This window comes from Camelus dromedarius, chromosome 24 (genome assembly GCF_036321535.1).
Source record: "Camelus dromedarius isolate mCamDro1 chromosome 24, mCamDro1.pat, whole genome shotgun sequence".
In the NCBI taxonomy this organism is placed as follows: Eukaryota; Metazoa; Chordata; class Mammalia; order Artiodactyla; family Camelidae; genus Camelus; species Camelus dromedarius.
This window is the reverse complement of record NC_087459.1, coordinates 8953082-8970619: the sequence shown is the minus strand read 5'-3', so window position 1 is coordinate 8970619 and position 17538 is coordinate 8953082. Positions and strand designations below refer to the sequence as shown.

Genomic DNA, 17538 nt, shown 5'->3' with positions numbered 1-17538 from the left:
GGGTGGGGTGGGCAGGAACCCCATTGGTGCATGGTGGGATCTGATTATGAAGTTAAGGAACATCCATCTTAGAGTACACTGGGCACCTTGTTCAAATAGTGAGGCAGAGTCACATAACCCCACCAGGGAAGCTCTCCACTTCGTGTTGTTCAATTTAAAAAAAAAAATAGTGAAATACTAGAGCAATATCAAATGTGCAATCCAGTTTGTAAAACAAACTAAGACCTAAATGTGGAAACAGGTCCAGGATCACATTGCAAAGAACCACACCAAGATGCTAACGGTAGGGGAGTGGGGTGCAGACGGGCGTGGAGAAGAGGGTTGGCGTGCAGAGAGGGGTCCATAGGAGCGCGAGGGGACGGACACGGAAGAGGGGCAGAGAGACGAGGCCCGGCAGGACCGGACACAACTAGGGCCGCAGGGCGCGTGAGGGGCTCCGGGCCTGCCCTTTAACTGGATCAGAGAGCTGTGCGCATCTTAAGTGCTTGGCCTGGCGCATCCCTCCGCGTGGCAATCCTGATTGGTCGGAGCAAGAAGCCCGCAACCGGGAAGGAGCCCCTCCCAAGGAAGACAAGTCGGCGGGCGCCGCGCCCCTCCCCGGGCCCGCGGGGCTGCGGGCGCGGCGGGCGGTTGGACCAGATTGGCAGTGAAGGCCCCGCCTCTCGGGAACCGCCCGGTTCAGGCGTGGTTGGTAAGTCTGTCCCCAACCCCCGAGGCAGCTACCCCGGCCAGGACCACCCGGAACCTCTGCACGAGTCAGCGCCCGGCCCGAGCGCATTAAGGGCCCGCCACCGTGTGCCCCGTGCGCTTGGGACCTAGGAGGCCCGACATCCCGATGAGGAGCCAGAGGCTTCGGAAGGGACCCCTCAGCGCCGGGACTCGAACCGCGCGCTCCCGACGCAGTCCAGAAGCCTCCAGGGGAAACCTCGCAGCGCCCAGGTCCGGCCGCCAGGTGGCTCTCGCCCCAACCTGGAGGAGTCGAGCTGCGGCGACGGCTTGGCCACGGACGTCCCTGCACGGCCTCTTACCAACGCTGGACCCTGGAGTCCACAGACAGACAGACGCGCCACGGAGTCTGGGAGCACGCCAGGTCACCCAGGGATCCCACTCCAGCTTCTTCATCTAGTAAAAGCAGTCCACACCCACCAGTGACTCAGGCACACACCCAGCGTCACCTCCCCGCCCCCGCAGTCCACACCCACGCGGGGGCAAGCCTGTCCCCCCCAACGTCGCTTGTCTCTGGCCCCGCAGCCAGCCCCTCAGGGTCTCCTTGCCACCTTTCCACCCCCAGCAACCGGAAAGAGCACTTAAAATAGCAGCGCATTCTTCTGTGTAAAACCCAGCAGCCTCAAATTCAGAAACAAAGCCAGCGGTGGAAGCCAGGGCTGGGGAAGGGAGATGGGAGTGAGGGCGTCCTCGGTGCAGCTTCCCTCTGGGGTGACGAAAAGTTCTGCAGATGGTGGTGGTTATGGTTGCACAACAGTGTGAATGTGCTTAATGCCCCTGAACTGTGCATTTTAAAACGGTTAAAATGGCGGATGTTATGTATATTTCACAATTTTCAAGACCAAACCAGCCGCCCTCCAGCGGCTGCCCCCCGACACCTCAAAATCCAAACTCCCAGCCCCCCCACAAGCCTCCGTGGCTACCTTCATTCCACCCACACATTAAGCCTATGGCCACTGGGCCTTTTTGGGTCAGTTCACCTTGCTCCAGCACAGTACTGGCTCCCATCTTCCTCAGGGCCACCCTTCTGGCCCCCACCTCCATGACCCCTTCTATAATTCTCCCCCAAGAAAGCATGGTAGCTGAGAAATAAGGATGACAAACAAGGAGCTCCCCTAGTGGATTTCTGGGGAGAACAGAATGAGCTAACACACTGCATAGCTAGAACACAGCCGGGCACAGGTGGACACTACACGAGCCCAGCTGCTAAGAAGCTCATCTGGCTCCTCCCCATTGGGTGAGGTGGGGACCTGCCTCCCTCTACAGGGGGCCCCTACCCCAGGCCTTCCCTCAGCCCTGCCTCACATTGTCATTCCACATAGCAGAGACCTGCGACCATTTTTGTCCCTTTGGGCCTAGAGACACTTCCTTTAGGGGGCTCTGAGGCAGAGGCAGGAGAGACAGGGGCCAGGCCATGGATGGTGATGCCCTGTGACCCCCTGCACACAGGTGAAAGGAGGAAGGGGAGGCCCATCCTGGGGCCCGAATGTAGGCTGAAGGGAGTCATGACAACCCCAGAGATGGGGCTGTACCAACCCATGTCACAGCTGTCTCAGAGCCAGCAGGGCCCCCCAAAGCCCATTTGCCTCCAAGGTGTCCTACTGGGGAGCCCAACAGCCTGTGCTCCCAATGTGGGGGGATTGGCGCCAGGGTTGAGAGAACACCAAAGGCTGGAGGGAGACACTAATGGGCAAACAGTGGCAGGGTGCAGGACACCGGGGTTCCCTGAGCTGCCCACCAGTCCCAGGCAGGGTCACCCACAGCTGTGTAAACACCAAGGTGTAGGCGGGCTCATCTCTCCTACTCAGGATTTGGGTCAGGTGGAGGAGTTGTTCAGAAAAGACACCAAAAGCCACAGGGCCTCAATTATCCTGAGGGCTCCAGGAGGTGGGACCTCTGGCTGGGCAGGTTGAGCGGGGTCAGCTCAGGGCCCTCTGGCCACTGCTTCCTGCACTCAAAGCCCAGTGACCTGGGACCCCGTGACCTGTGCAGATTCCTCTTGAAGGTTGGGGAGGAGCGGCCAGTGCTGTGCCCAGGTCCAGTGCCATGGTCTTAGGCCCCCTCCTCTGCCCACAAAATTCAGGAGTGCAGAGGACGAGCCCACAGAACATCCACACATACCCAGCCCCTCAAACCCTGTGGTGCCCACCTGAGGGTCCCTCCTGTCTCCAGCTCTTCCCAGCCCACTCCTGAATTCTTCTCCATGAAAAACTGATCAGTTCTTTCCTGTTTAAAATTCCAAGATAGACCCTTTCCCTCAGCTCCACAGGCAAACTTCTGAAGTCATCTACCCTCACTCCCCAAGCCCCTTCCCTCTGGCTTTCCACCCTGCAGCCTGTGGCTCCCTGCTCCATTTATGTCTGCCCATGGGTCTGCAGGGCTCAGGGACATCTGTCTGACAGAGAGGGGACCTGGTGTCTCCATGGAGCCCCAGAAGCCCCCCACACAGGGCTGAGCTGGAATCCAGCCACTCCAAACCCCAAGCCACAGATACTCCTCCAGGAGGGCCACCAGGGTGAGGGCAGAACCAGCAAAAGTCCCGCTTTGAAGCAAAACTCAGAGACCAGGCAAGTCCTGGCAGAGCACACCTTTATCCAAGGGGCCAAGGCCTCCACCTGGGGCAGGGCCCCCCTCACTTTCTGGAGACCAGCTCCTCGACGGCCCAGCCTGACAGTGTCCAGCTGGGGCTGGGCATCCTCTCCAGCCGTGGTCCTCGGTCACTGCCGGGTCTCCTCTGCCTGCCATACCAACTCGCCGGAGATGTAGGTGGCCCGGACGTGGAGAGAGTCATCGAGCACCACGAAGTCTGAGTCAGAGGTGGGCGGTGAGGAAGAGGCAGGGGCAGGGCCACCGCCACCCCTACCCTGAGGCTGGTGGGGAAACCAAGGCCCAGGATACGACTGGTGCAGGACACCTCAGCCTATCACAGACTGACGGAGCCCCTGGAGCTAAGACTCCTGGCGGTAGAGGACCGCACATAGAGCTCTCAGCAGCCCCTTGCCTGGTCTGAGGGAAAAGGGGGGAGCCAGGCAGAGCCACCTGGGTGTAGGGAAGATCCCACCTGCCCACGCTAGTCCCATCCCAGGCCTCCCAAGAATTCCCGAGTCTTCAAGGCTGCCCGGGCCAACCGCGCCGCCCACACTGGGCCCTGACCTGCATCGGCCCCGAAGTCCAGGGTCCCCTTATGCTTCTCCAGCCCCAGCAGTTGTGCGGGGTGCAAGGACGCCGCCTCCAGGGCAGCCTCCACGCTGCAGCCTGCTCAGGGGACATAGACAGGTGACCATCCTCAACCCCTAGCTGGCTTGGGCATCTGACTTCTGGAGCGAGGCAGGGAAAGACCCCAAGTCCTGGGTGGCCTCACAGACGCCCAGGGTCCTGCTCTCCTGTGGGGTGTTCTCTGGGAAGCCAGGAGGAGGAGGAGCTCATGGGCATTTGGGTTTCAACTGTTTGGTCAGTGAGGTTCCTGGCAGGGCTGGGGTAGATGAGAGGCCCAACAGGGTCCCCCACCAGCCCCAGAGTTCCAAGTCCTATGGACGCATCCCAGGACTCTGCAGCAGGTTGACAAGACACCACTCTCTCCCTGATCTGAGGATACTACTGGGTACCCCAGTTCTCTCTATCCTCTGCTTCACCCCTGCCAAGCCAGGCCACAGCTCTCTTCTGCCTCCCACCCCGTCTCCTGCTGCTCCAAACAGCACCTTGGACCGTAGTGCTCCCCAACCTCCCACATGACACCCCAGCCGCAGGGTGCTGCCCAGAGCCCCACAAGGCCTGGCCAACCTCCCCTAGAACATGCCAACCCACACTCAGAGGCCCCCCACACAGCCTGACCCTGGAGTGCTGCTCCAGACCCCCTCCCCAGACCTTGCCTCCCTGCAGCTCTGCACCCGCAAAGTCCTGCAATCCCACAGGCCCCGGGCCAAGGCCCTGCCCTCAAGTTCCAGTCATCTGCTGGCTCACTGCCCTCTCCCTCTGCCATGAGCACCTGCAGGCAGGGCCTTGGCCACATTCCTAGTGCCCATCCCCTGGGAACCCCACCAGACACAGACAGATGAGGGATGTGGGTGCAGGACCCTGGTAGTCCCCTCTTCCCTCCAGCCTCTCCCAGATGAAGTCTCAGCCCCAACACACACACACACACACGCTCACACGGCACGCACAGCCTGGCCGCACTGACCTGTGGCCTGCAGGAAATGCCGCACGCACACGTCCATCGGGGTGATGCTGCCGCTTAGTGTCTTAGTGCCTTGAGAACAGAGAGGGTAGGTTTTGGGGGCCAGGGGTGGGTTCTTACACCCCACCAGAGGGGCCGAGGGGCTATTCTCACTCGGGCAGTCTTGGGGACTGGGGCTACTCACCTGCCACATAGGCTGTCAGCCCATCCACCTCTACCTCCTGCTGCCCCAGTGTGTGTCGGCCATTGCCCAAGCCCAGAGCAGGGACGGCGTCAGTGACCAGCACCAGCCCTATAGGAGGAAGGGGGCTCAGGACCCAGCTGGGCTGGTCTTCCTACCTGCTCCCGCCCCAGCCAGCTGCTCACCCTGCGGATGGGCCCGGTAGGCGATGCGCAGGGCGGCGGGGTTGGTGTGCATGCCGTCGGCAATCATCCCATAAAAGATGTGGCGGCCTGGGGGCAGCTGGTCACTGGTTAGGAGCCCCACGATGCCAGGGTCACGGTGGTGGAACTGGGCAGGGGCAGGAGGGGGGCACTGAGCCACAGCAGGACGGCCACACCCTCCTGCCCAGAGCTGGGGCGCCACTCACGGGCAGCATGGCGTTGAAGAGATGGGTGATGAAGGTGGCCCCACTCCGCACGGCTTCCTCTGCAGCCCCCAGGTCAGCCACTGAGTGTCCTGTGCAGGGACCCAGGCTCAGACTCAGCACCCAGCCTGGGGCCCCGGGACAGAGGTCAGGACACAATCCTCACCGAGGGACACGCATATTCCAAGGGCTGTCAGCGCCTGGATCACCTCGTGGCTGCGGTCCAGCTCGGGGGCCAGCGTCACAATGCGGACGTTGTCAAGGGACCCATAGGTGGCCAGCAAGTCTTGGAAAGCACTGGCCTCAAAGGAGCGCAGGTGGGCCTCAGGGTGTGCGCCTCGCTTCTCCCGGCTGATGAATGGGCCCTCCAGGTGCACCCCTGGGGGGAGGGGAGGGGAGGTTTCCAGCAGGTCCCCAGCCGCCCTGCTGCCCCCACACTGACCCTCTTGCCTGCCCGTCCTCCCCCCACAGTTGGGCATCTGGAAGGTGAGGGGCTGCCAATAGGTCCCCAAGGAGCCTCCCAGGATAGGGGCGGGGAGAGGGGTCAGCCACTCACCGAGGACCCCTGCCCCATGGGGACCACCACTCTTCACGGGTATCTGAGGAAGGACCTGGGGGGAACCAGCTGTTAAAGCCCTGCCCCCCGCGGCCCAGCACCCAGAGGTCAGAGCCCAGCCCAGTCCCCACTGGCCTTCCCTCAGGTGTTAGAAGGGTCGAAGGCCCTCAACCATGGTCACGGAAAGCACAGCATTCAGAAGCAGTGGGACACAGGGTCACAGGAGCATCAAGAAATGACAGGACCCCAAGGATGCAAGACTGGTCTGCTCAAGAGGACCCGGAGACGAGGTGATAGCTCCCAGGCCATGGGCAGGCATGGGGCACCAAGGCCCTCAAGGTGGCCCCATCAGACAGCAGTTAGGACACAGTGGGGCCAGGAAGCATGGGGCCTGACAGGGTGACAGGCCAGGCCTTCCTGAGCTACAGGTCTGGGAAGCAGGGCTGAGGTGGGAGGAGGACATGCATTCCAGGCAGAGCAAAGGGCAGAGGCACGGGCTTGGTAGCTGGGGAGCTCAGGCACAAACGGCGTGGCCACTCTGAGCCCGGATCTGGACACAGTGGGGAACGTCACTTGTGCATGACAGGTGCTCACATCACATATATCAGAGGACAGGCAGGCAGGTATCCCAGCCCAAAGCCCTCTCCTTCAACGTGGGGAAGGATGTGGGATGGGGAGCCCTACAGGATGTCCCCTGCAGAGTTTCCAGGGAGAGCCTGGTGGACTGGTGTACCCTCCACCCCAAAGAGAGGAACGGGGATTTTTCAGAGGCTTAAACTCAGCATGAAGACAGGACAAGGGCAGGCTGACTCAGGAGCCCAAAAAGCAGCTGCTGGACAAAGACACACCGGGGGGACAGAAAGGAAGCAGGCACCGCACCACACCCCAACTGGCTTAGGCTTTGGCAGTGCCTGGCGCCTCAAGAAGCAGGGGGATTGACAAGAGGAGCCTCACTAAAGAGTAGCCAGGTCCCGGGGTGGCACAGTTCAGGGGCAGAGGACGGACTCAGCATGCATAAAGTCCTGGGTTCAATCCCCAGTACCTCCATTGAAAAACAAAAGAGAGATAACTTAAGATACAGGGGTGTGTGTGTGTGTGTGTGTGTGTGTGTGTGTGTGTGTGTGTGTGTGTGTGTGTGTGTGTGTGTGTGTGTGTGTGTGTGTGTGTGTGTGTGTGTGTGTGTGTGTGTGTGTGTGTGTGTGTGTGTGTGTAAGATAACATTAAAAATAAGTAAATAAAAACAATCTTCAAAAAAAAAGTACATTGGTCCCCAGCTCTCTCACACCATGCACCTAGAGGGCTAAAGCAGAGGGTCTCCAGGTGAGGGCAATTTCTACTTTTGTTTTACATGTAGATTACCGAGCCCCATCCCAGACCCGCTGATGGAGGATCTGTGGGTGCAGGGACTCATGAGTGTGCATTTCATGTTCTTTCTTTTGATGGAGGCACTGGGGAGTGAACCCAGGACCTCGTGCATGCTAAGCATGGGCTCTACCGCTGAGCTCTACCCTCCCCAGCACAGCAGATGAACTCCCACCAGTCCCCACACGTCACCCTAGGGACGGAGGGAAGACCCCAAAGGCTTCCAGATGGAAAAAACAGGTCATGCACAAAGGATCAGGAGTCGGATGGCTTCTGATTTCTCATCAGCAACCCTGGAAGTTAAAAGACAATACGCAAATGCCATCAAAATTCTAGAGAGCAGTGACTTCTAATCCACAGTGCTAACCCAGACGAGACATCGATTAAGAGAGTCAAGTTATCTCAGACCTCCAACATTTCAAAAGTGTTACCCCCTGTGACTCCTTTCTCTGGAAGTTGCTGGAGGATGGGCTCCACCAAAATTAAGGTGTAATTCCACAAAGAGGAAGGCCCGGGATACTGGACAGAGAGACGCAGCAGAAAGAGGCCTGGGGGCCAGCAGCTGAGGGGAAGGGAGCTCCCAGACAGCTCGGCCCCAGTGAGGCCAGCAGCCAGCCCTGGGATAGCAGGTCCCCAAGGCTCCCAAAGGAAGGTGAAATGGATGGCACCTCTGCAGAAGCCTCCAAATCCTGAACAGAGAGGGAGATGACTGGATGAAATCCTGGAGTTGAGCCAGTAAATTTTAAAACTAAGCAAACGAAGACTATTAACTCCAAGCAAAACAGAGTTGACAAGTAAGAGAATGTAATTGAGCTGAGTCCCCAGTCCTGATAACTGATCTAAATGAACTTATAGGAAACTCTCTGGGGAGGAGGGGGGTGGGGGCAGCAGGGCACGAAAGGGCACGACAGAAAGCTAATCCTTGTCCTTCCAGGTGGAAAGCACATTTATGCTGCGTGAAACCAAAAAGGTGAGCAGGAATGCCAGTATATTCTTTAGCACCATGGGGGCAAGTTCCAAGGGTCAACTCAGTTGAAAGTAATTCTCTCTAGGTGGGGACTGGTGGGAGCAGAGGACTACTGTTTTTTTTCTAACAAGCCATGTGATGTACATACGTTCACTAAAGAGTTAAAAGAAAGAGGAAAGAAAGAGAAAGAAAGAAAGAAAGAGAAAGAGAGAAAGAGAGAAAAAGATAATGGCTGTTTTCCCAAAACAGAGTTTTAAAAGGGAAAGCTAGAAAGCACTAAATAAACAAAACAGACAGTTTGGAAGTGAAGGGAACGAGGTACGTTCAAGGCAGGAGACCATCAGAAAAAGGTCCAAGTGTAAAGGGCATGTCGGGCCAGAGGCAAGAGCCTGGCTGCCATCCTGAGGATATGCCTGATGTTGGCTCAGCAGACAATGGACCTGAAGCAGAGAACAAGGCAATCACATCTCCCTCCTGGAAGGGTAGCAAAGAACAAGGAAGAGACCCCAGAAAAAGGGCAGGTAGTCTCCATGAACCTGAGTAACTTCTGATAAAGTAGCAATCTGGGCCCCGGAGGAAGGCTGGGCAGAATTGGGGGAGCAGTGTGTGTGGGGAGAACCCAGGGTACAGTCCTGTAGTTTCTAAGATGACACTGGTATTAAAGTTTTCAAATTCAAAGCCCTCCACAAGTTGCACCATAAATCAGTTTACTCTTCCTCCGAAGGTCTGCACACTGTATGCATTTAAGAAGGGTGACGGGTGCTGGGAAGAGAAGAGAAGAGAAGAGAAGAGAAGAGAAGAGAAGAGAAGATGGAAGTCCTGCTGATCAGAAACCCCTTCTCCTGAGGAAGAAGCCCCATTGTTTACCTATTGTTTGTCTCACGATGGCCAGGGGTGGCGCGTCCGCAGACACAGCACATGGGCCAGCTGGTGTGGTGGACAGAGCTAAGCAAAGGCCTCCCGGGCAGAGAGCTTGAGGGCAGAAGAGGGAGCTGCCTGGAATGGCTGAAATGCAGCTGCGCAGGAATGCTCAGGAGGGTGAGTCCAGCCCGCAGATGAGTTGGGGAGGTGGGAGGGCCATGCTGAGCCCCACACCTGGGGAAGGCCACCCAGGCGGGACCCGGAGCTGGGACAGCAGTCGCAAGACTGGGTAACAGTCACTAAGCTTCACTGGTGGGGATCAGAGGGGCAAAGAGGGAGGGCTTGTTTCCAGATCCTGGGCAGGGAAGTCACAGACTGATGCCAAGACAGAAAACACAGAATCAGGTGCCAGTCTGCAGCAGGGAGATAAGCTTGGTTTTTGACATCTGACTCTGTGATGGGGGAAATTTCCAGAAAGATGTCCTTAGCTGGCATTTACCAGGTGCTCAAAGTGAACCAAGCAGAGTGCTGAGCACCCAACCCAGAGAGATGGACTCTGTTTATTCGTCAAGCAGAGTGCTGAACACCCAACCCAGAGAGATGGACTCTGTTTATTCGTACTTAAGGTTTGAAGAAACCAATGCTCAGAAACCAGTAAGTAATGACTGTCTTGAGTCTCCCAGCTGATAGATGAACTCAGGAGGCTGGAGCCAAACCCTGAGCCCACAGCCCACCTCCCCCAGCTCCCAGCTCTGAGCCTCTGTCCACACCCCTAGGAGGGAAATCCACAGCAGCCAATGCAATCCGTGATCCCAGAAAGAATCCTGAGTTGGAGAAAAACTACAAAACCGGAACATAAATGGTCCACTGGAAAATAACAGCGTTAATTTTGCAAACTCAGTAACTCTATACCTGTACTCGCATGAAAGAATGCCTGTGTGTTTAAGAAGAGATTCAGTGTTAAGGAGTATAGAGGCACGAAGCGTGTCACCAACTCTCAAACAGTTCAGAAAAAGAGAACCTACATACAGAGAAAACAAGGTCGAATAATAAGACGGGGCAAAGACTAAAACTGGAGAATCTTCGTAGAGTAAGACATTTTAAAGGAAAAACAGACAAGGGATAACTGAATCCCAAGCCTCGCAGGTAAGAAAGAAGTAGAAGAGAATGGGGTGGAGGCCAGATTAGAGGAAGGCTTCGGGTAGACCACAGAGCTTCCTTCTGAAAAGTGTGTTCACTGTAGTCACATACCACAAACCAGTTGGAAGAATGAACGTCTAAAGATGGGGCAATCACGAAGTCCCCAGCAGCCTCAGGCAAGGAGGCGGCTTCTGGTGCCTGGAGGCGGCCAGAGCACAGGGAGGGGAGGGTGTGTGGCAGGTGAAGGTGCTGAGGCAGCAAGTTCGAAGCTGTGGGGACAGCTGCAGAGGCAGCCAGACCCGCAACGGCAGACCAGCCAGAGGGACACCAGAATGAGAATGCCCAGGGCAGGGCAGGGGACCCCCAGGCCCAGGTGGTTGGAGGCCAGCAGGTGAGCCCAGACTCAAGCGCCAAGGGATGTTGTGAGGGGAAAAGACGAGATTCCAAAATTAACAGGCTGGGTGTTTCTGGGACCTCCTTCACTTCAGGCCGGGAGCCTGACCTCACCTTGTGATAAACCTCCGGTGGCGAAGTGACCAAAGTGGGACAGAAGGAGGTGACTCCGTGAGACAGGATTCTCCGGGCCACCAGGGCGACTCCTGAACCCACGTCCTCCGTGGCCTGAGAGAAGTCAACGCCAAAGCCACCTGAGGCCACAGAAAAGAGGCGGTCGCCCGGAGCTCAGAGCTCCTCCTCTGAGTTCCTCAGCCCGCGGGCCCCGGACCGCACCGTTGATCTGCACGTCTATGAAGCCGGGCGCCAGGATGCAGCCCCCGCAGTCCCGCTGCTCGTCAGCCACGCGCCGCTCCTCAAAGAATAGCTTCTCCGGGTCCAGAATGCGGCCCCCGCGCACCCACAGATCCTCCCTGCGCACAGAGCAGGGCGGGGGCTAGGATCGCCGCCCCAAAGCATTCCTGGCAGCTCCGGGCCCCGCGCCCCCCGGCCTGGTCCGCGCCCCGCGCCCACCTGAGCAGCGCCCCGCCTCGCAGGATGCGGCAGTTGGTGAACTGGAGCACCAGGGCCCGCGCCGCGCCCTGCCCGCCGCGCATCGTGAGCCCGAGCTGGAGGCGCCGGATCCGGCGCCGAGTCCTGGCCCCGAGCGTGGCCCGGCCCACGTGACCCTCAGCTGACTGAGGCGCGCCCACGTGATCCCGGCGCCCACGTGACCGGCGCGGTCCGCAGTGACGCGGCGACGGCCGCCTCCCTAGTGGTCTGGCCCTCGGCCCCTCCCTCCCGGCCCACCCCGCCCAGCCCCGGGCCCAAAAAAGCGATCCACACACAAGCGTCCAGTCACATCCAAGAACTTTATTGGACACGGTTCGGCGCCAGGCCTGGTGGGCCCAGCACACTGCCCCGCGGCCCTGGGCAGCCAGGGCTGCAGGAGGGTGGTTCCATCCAACAAGTCTCAGGGCAAACGGTAACCTCACAACGCAACAGTATACCTAAGATTACTATATAGTTGGGAGACGGAGGGCTGCTCCACAGACGTATGAACAGGTCAGATCTTTATAAATAAACATCCAGTGAAGAGAAAATGACGACTCTAATTCATCCTTATACACAAAGCACTCTAGAGCAGGTGGGTGGGGGCGGCCAAAGGCCTGCATCCTCACTGGTCAGGGGCCTGGATGGGTGAATGGTGGGCCCAGATGTCCATGGCACGGGGCGGGCAGGGGCAAGGCTGGGGCAACAGACGATGGGCACTAGGACACTGCGCATTTACAAGACCAACTATTGGGGGGCAGCTGCCCCGTGCATGTGTGTCAGGCTGTTCGTTTTGGAATGAGGAGGGGGTGGTCTTTACATCATATTCTGTGGCTGGTAGGCCCGGAGGGGCTACTTTGTGGAGAGGATGAGGGCAACAATGAGCCCGTAGAGGCCCAGCACCTCGGCGAAGATGAGGATCAGGATCATGCCCACGAATAGCCGGGGCTGCTGGGCAGTGCCCCGAACGCCGGCGTCCCCCACGATGCCGATGGCAAAGCCAGCTGCCAGCCCGCTCAGGCCCACGCTCAGGCCGGCGCCCAGCTGAAGGAAACTCCTGGAGGACAGAGTACAGGGGCGGATGTCAGCCCACAGGAGGGGAGGGCTGCAGGTATGGGTCACCAACCACCCACCCAAGGTCCCCTCCCCGCCTGTACAGGGGTGTGGGGAGAACAACCCAGCACTCACCTGTAGAGACTGATGCCATCATTCAGGGAGTTGGCAATGAGGACTGCCACCACCAGGCCGTAGATGGCGATGATGCCAGCCATGACCACTGGGATGATGGACTTCATGATCAGCTCTGGCCGCATGACAGACATGGCCGCGATGCCGGTGCCACTCTTGGCTGTACCATAGGCAGCACCCAGAGCTGATGGGGAGAAGGTGAGGTGAGCCCAGAGCATCTGGGGCCAGGACCCTGGGAGTAGCTTTTGGCATACGGGAGGGCCATGCAAGATACCACCTGCAAGGGGGAACCTGAGAGCAGCACTCACCCAGCCAGGAGCTGGAGGTGGCGGGCAGGGGAACAGCCATAGCCAGGCACTCAAGAAACTCGGTAGCCATTTCTTTTCTTCCTCCACCAGAGGCCCTCACGGCTGCCCATCCGGGCTCCTACTCTGCTGTAAAACCCCAACCTGTGCTCAGTAGTTCTCCCCAAGCCTTCTACACAGATCCCATGTTCCCAGGGACCTCAGCACAGCTGCCCTCAACCTAGAAGGTGGAGCTGTGACAGGAGGAGCAGCACCATCACATGGGGAAATAGGCAGCTGGGCCCCAGAAGCCTTGCTGGAGACTCTGGGCTCCTTCTGTCCCACCTGGACTCCCAGGCACTTTCCCAGGTCAGGAAGGGCTGGGAAAAGCATGAGCTGACTAGCAGCAGCCCAGACGTCTGGCCAGGGTCAGCCCTGGGGCTACATCTGGAGACGACACCCCTCAGAAGATCTACCGCCAGAGGATGGGGGAAGCTGGTCTGGCAACTCTTGTTCTCTCAGGCCAGAGCTTCACCAGTCCCCCACCTCACCCCTTGAACTGCGGTCAACTCCTGGCCCTGGGAAAGGCTGCTCCAAGGGCTGGAGTGTGTGTCAGCAGGCTGAGTGCTTTGCCAGAAAAAGGCAGCTCCCACCACCCTCAGCCAGGTCAGGACCCTTGAGTTTGGAGAGAATCCTCTCTAAATAACCAGAAAAAGGACAAGCCAGAGAGGGCAGGGTACAGGGAAGACGAAGGGGCTGTGAAGTCATCACTGAGGCCAAGCACAAAGCTTCGGCAGACCTCTGAGCTCAGCATCTGCTGGAGGCCTCCAGTAATGGGGCAGGAAGGCATGGGGAGGATAGGATTCAAGGCATTTGATGACGCTGGTTTCCTCTGCCACTGTCCCTCCTTTCTCTTCCCAGGGTGGGCTGCCTTCCTGAAAGGCCCCCTTCTCCTGGCCTATCTTCCAAGTCTAGAAGGTTTGCAAAGACAACAGAGAGCCACAGGGGGCTCAGGCAGCTCTTCTGACTCCTGTCGCCTGCCCTCAGAGTCCCAATGCACTGGTGTGCAGATGCTGACATGGGTCTGAGGTGGAAGGGGCCAGGAAAATCCCAGACATGCCCCTACATCTTTTACTCACCTCTTTGGGCCACAAAAGATGACTACTCTGTCCTCACCACAGAGCAGGGGTGAGGTCAGAGGGACTCTAAACCCCATGAAGAGACACAGTCCCTCCAATCACAGCAACGCGTTCCAGGAGAGTGGGTAGGTCTGGGGAAGGGCTTCCTAAGGGAGGTGATAACTGAGTGGAGGAGTGACAATGAGGTGGTCACAGAAAGACAGGACAAGAGGAAGAGGATTACAGACCACAGGAGCAGAGACACCAACTAAGATGGTGCAAGACAAGGAGCAACTAGAGGGAGGAAGGAGGCAGGGGTTGGGGAAGAAGGACCTGCACTGACTCTTCCACACAGCATCCAGGGGGTGCACAGACGCCACCACAACTAGACAACCGGCCTTCAGGTGCTGGGACACAGAGCCCATCTTCATGAAGCCACTCTTGCATTTTTTTTGGCCTCCTACTGCGGACCCAGCATATCAGGCCAATGCCAGGGCTCATTACTCAAGAGGAAAGGCACGGGCTGACGCGTAGCACTAGGTGGGAACCCATTACGGGGAAGTCAGCATCCCAGCCAGCGGGCCCGGCAAGGCTGGACAGGCTAGTGCCGGGAAGTAAGTTTCTCTACAGAGGGCGGAGGGAGGTCATGTGGCTGGGGGTGGGGAAGAGACAAGAGGAACAAAGGGAAGAAACAATGAGGACCACTAGGAGGGAAAAGCAGCCTCCCCGGGGCAGCAGCAGGTGTCCGGGAAGGCCCGGGATGCGAGCTTCAAAGGCCAGGCCTGAAGGGGCTCCAGGTGAAACAGTGGACAGAAACAGAGGAATCAGGAGGCAGTTCCAAGTACATTGCACCAAACACAGGAGGCCCACTAGGACGGAGGAAGTCACAGACAATACAGAAAAGGAGCAAGTGACAGCTTCGAGGAACACATGATGAAGAAAGAAATCTACAGGACTTGGGTCATAAGTTAAGAAAAAAGGTAGTAAGAATTAAAAAAAAAAAAGAGGCCACTTCTCTTGCTCCCTCATCTTTGGAGATGGCCTGCACTCTACGGACTGTGTGTCTACTTTTACTTTAACCTGAGCACCCACCGCCCCAACACCTCATGGCCTTTCTCTTGCCTTCTGAAACAGCCTGCACTCTATGCATTTCTCTAAATAAATTTAACTTTACAAAGAAAGAAAGAAAAAAAGAAAGGAAGGAAGGAAGGGGAAGCTAGCATGAGATGGAGACTGGGAGGCCTGAGACAGAGGGGGGCCTCATTCTATTGTAAGAAGACAAATCAGCTAAGTGCTACGTGGGCCAGGAGCAGCGGACAGGGCTTGCTGTCACCCTGACAGTGACACCTGAGCCTGAAAACTGTTCAGGAAGGCACAGGGAGGTAGAAGAGAAGCCTTGGAGAAAGGCTTTAGAGAAAGAAATGAAGTTAGAGGCTGATCCAATTGGCCAACTAAGAAGTTGGCTACCGTAGGGTCATGTTAAGCCCCATGTCAGGAGGGGAGGAGTGGTGCTGCTTACAGGATACAGGAGCAGGTGGTCCCAATTCCCAGGAACCTGGGGAAAACAAAAAAGCCCTGGACCAGTGATACCCTGTTATCAGTAACTTCCGAAGACCTGCTGGTCAGGCTCTGTTCAAAAGTACCAAGTTCTAAAAAGAGAGGCACCTGGTGACCAGAAGGAGGGTTTCGGGGTAAACTGAGCCAGAATTCAGGTTCCACGTGGGCAGGGATCTTGTTTTGTTCACTGATGTCCCCCCAGTGCCTGGCGTGCGGTAGGAGCACAAATCGAAATGTGAATGTTAAATGACAGACATAACACCCACAGGTGGCCCGGCAAAGCAGACTCCCTGGAGGCATTCTGGAGGCAAAGAGCAGAAGGGGCTGGGGGAAAAGGGGCCACAGCAGCCTGCTGGGAGGTGCGGGAGAGTAGGCAGCTTCTGGAGATGTGGAAAGAGTAGGCGTTGCCTAGCAAGGAAGGGGAAGTACAGGCTACTTCTCCCACCACAAATGACCCCTTACTCGCACATGATGGGAAGGGCAGGGCTCACTCAGCAGCTTGTGACCAGCAGGCAGGCCCAGACAGAGGGAGGCCCCCAAGCCCCTACCCACTAGTGTTTACAGTCAGCAGAGATTGTTTGGAGTTCCATCCCTGCACATACCTGTATGGGGAGCCTCCCCAACCCACCAGATAGGGTGGGGCAGGGCGAGTCATCAAAGTCCAAAACCAGACCTACTCGAAAAGCCCTGGCCCAGACCAGGCCAGACCAGTCCACGGGTGCTGCAGCTGTGTCAGGACTCACCTCCCTGGGTCCCACAGTTCCTTGACCTGGGCCAAGTACCCTCCTCCCAGATAAGCCATTTTCACTGAATTTGACATCCCAAGATTGTTAAGGCCCAACTTCAAAACCAGGTTGCCATCAAGAACCCTGGAAGGCCCCTTCTGCATTCCCAGGGTAGCCCCTCCCAATTCCAGGCCTCAGGGAAGGGGAGGAAGGTCATTCATTCATTCTGGCCTGAGCTGAAGACTTCTTCCTACGGAAAAAGACCCCTCAAAGCTGAGGCTTCAAGCAACTTCACCCATCCAGACAAGAGTCCACACACACAGTGCTGAGGCTGGCCCGTCTCCCAGACATCCATCCTGCGCCCTCAGCCTGTCTGACCGTCCCCCACCCACCAATTCCACTCCCACCTCTGGGTTCCTGCCGGCTCTCAGGACCAAACGCTCAGCCCAGCTTTCCTAACCAACCCACAAAGCCTAGCAAGGGTATTGGGAAACACCGACAAGCCCTAACCGGAAGCAGCTGCCTAGGTGCAGACCCACCTGACCCCCCCACGGGGGGGGGGGGCAGGCGGCCACGAGGGCGAGGGCTGTGGACCTATGCGGGGAGCTCCAGGGACGGATCTCCTACCGCCCACGGACAGGATCGGCCCCATGTTTGGGGAGCTTTCCGAGGTGTGATGTCACACCTGCCCGCAGGATTGGGGGGCGGGTACAGAGCAAGCGCAGGACCGCGAGCCCCCACCCCAGCCTCGCTCCGGACTCTCCAGGGACTAAGATGGCAGCGGCGCCGCCGCCCAACCCCCGCACTGACACCGCCGGCTGACTGGGCTGCGGTCCTGGGACCCTCGGGAGACTCTAAGACCCACACCAGGGCCTGGCCCGCAGACCCTGCGCTCCAGACACCCCACAGCCCCCGCAGCCCCCTCCCCCGCCCGCAGTCACGTGAGGACTGGGACCCCCCAACAGCTCGAAATTACGTCACAGTGACGTCACAGGCCGAACCCCGGCGAGCCGTGGGCACAAGCCCCGCGCGGCCCCCGCCTCCCGGGTCCCTCCTGCCACGGCGCTCACCGCTGAAGATCATGGCGGACGAAGCGCCCATGACCGCGAAAAAAGAAGCGTACTCGGGGCCGTGCTTGGCCTCGGACATGTCTGCGAGTGGGGAGGGGGCGAGCTCAGCGGGTTGAGGTGGGGACGAGGTCGGGCCGGGCGGCGGGCGGCGAGCTGTGCGAAGCGAGCGATCAGGCGGCTGCGAAGGCGATCCCGCCCGTCAGCCGCTGCGCTCTAAATACCAGCACCGCAGAACAAAA

General features: G+C 58.2%; 3 protein-coding genes across 6 annotated transcripts in view; all 3 read right to left on the bottom strand.

Moving 5' to 3' along the window:
- PDPK1 (3-phosphoinositide dependent protein kinase 1) overlaps positions 1–3164 on the bottom strand; it is a 73106-nt gene extending 69942 nt beyond the window's left edge. The window contains exon 1 of the mRNA XM_064478362.1: positions 1029–3164. The gene's annotated coding sequence lies outside the window, so the exon portion shown is untranslated. The remainder of the gene's footprint in view (positions 1–1028) is intronic.
- Positions 3165–3298: 134 nt separating this feature from the next.
- On the bottom strand, positions 3299–11490 carry AMDHD2 (amidohydrolase domain containing 2). Of its 2 annotated transcripts, none has more exons than XM_031447458.2 (11): positions 11340–11490; positions 11103–11239; positions 10881–11020; positions 6044–6098; positions 5654–5866; positions 5491–5579; positions 5267–5411; positions 5085–5192; positions 4904–4972; positions 3880–3981; positions 3299–3532 (listed from the first exon to the last, which is right to left on the bottom strand). In XM_031447458.2, exons 1-11 carry the CDS (start codon positions 11420–11422, stop codon positions 3444–3446), a joined length of 1230 nt encoding a protein of 409 aa, XP_031303318.1. In that variant the 5' UTR covers positions 11423–11490; the 3' UTR covers positions 3299–3443. The 2 variants fall into 2 exon arrangements, with proteins under 2 accessions (XP_031303318.1, XP_031303319.1); XM_031447459.2 differs by having other exon boundaries at positions 3299–3596; positions 11340–11487.
- Positions 11491–11658: 168 nt separating this feature from the next.
- Positions 11659–17538, bottom strand: ATP6V0C (ATPase H+ transporting V0 subunit c). Of its 3 annotated transcripts, none has more exons than XM_031447462.2 (4): positions 17300–17538; positions 12854–12979; positions 12546–12729; positions 11659–12414 (listed from the first exon to the last, which is right to left on the bottom strand). In XM_031447462.2, the coding sequence occupies exons 2-4, from the start codon at positions 12921–12923 to the stop codon at positions 12210–12212; spliced, it is 459 nt and encodes a 152-aa protein (XP_031303322.1). In that variant the 5' UTR covers positions 12924–12979; positions 17300–17538; the 3' UTR covers positions 11659–12209. The 3 variants fall into 3 exon arrangements, with proteins under 3 accessions (XP_031303322.1, XP_031303323.1, XP_010990890.1); XM_031447463.2 differs by having other exon boundaries at positions 12854–12976; XM_010992588.2 differs by lacking the exon at positions 12854–12979 and having other exon boundaries at positions 17300–17537.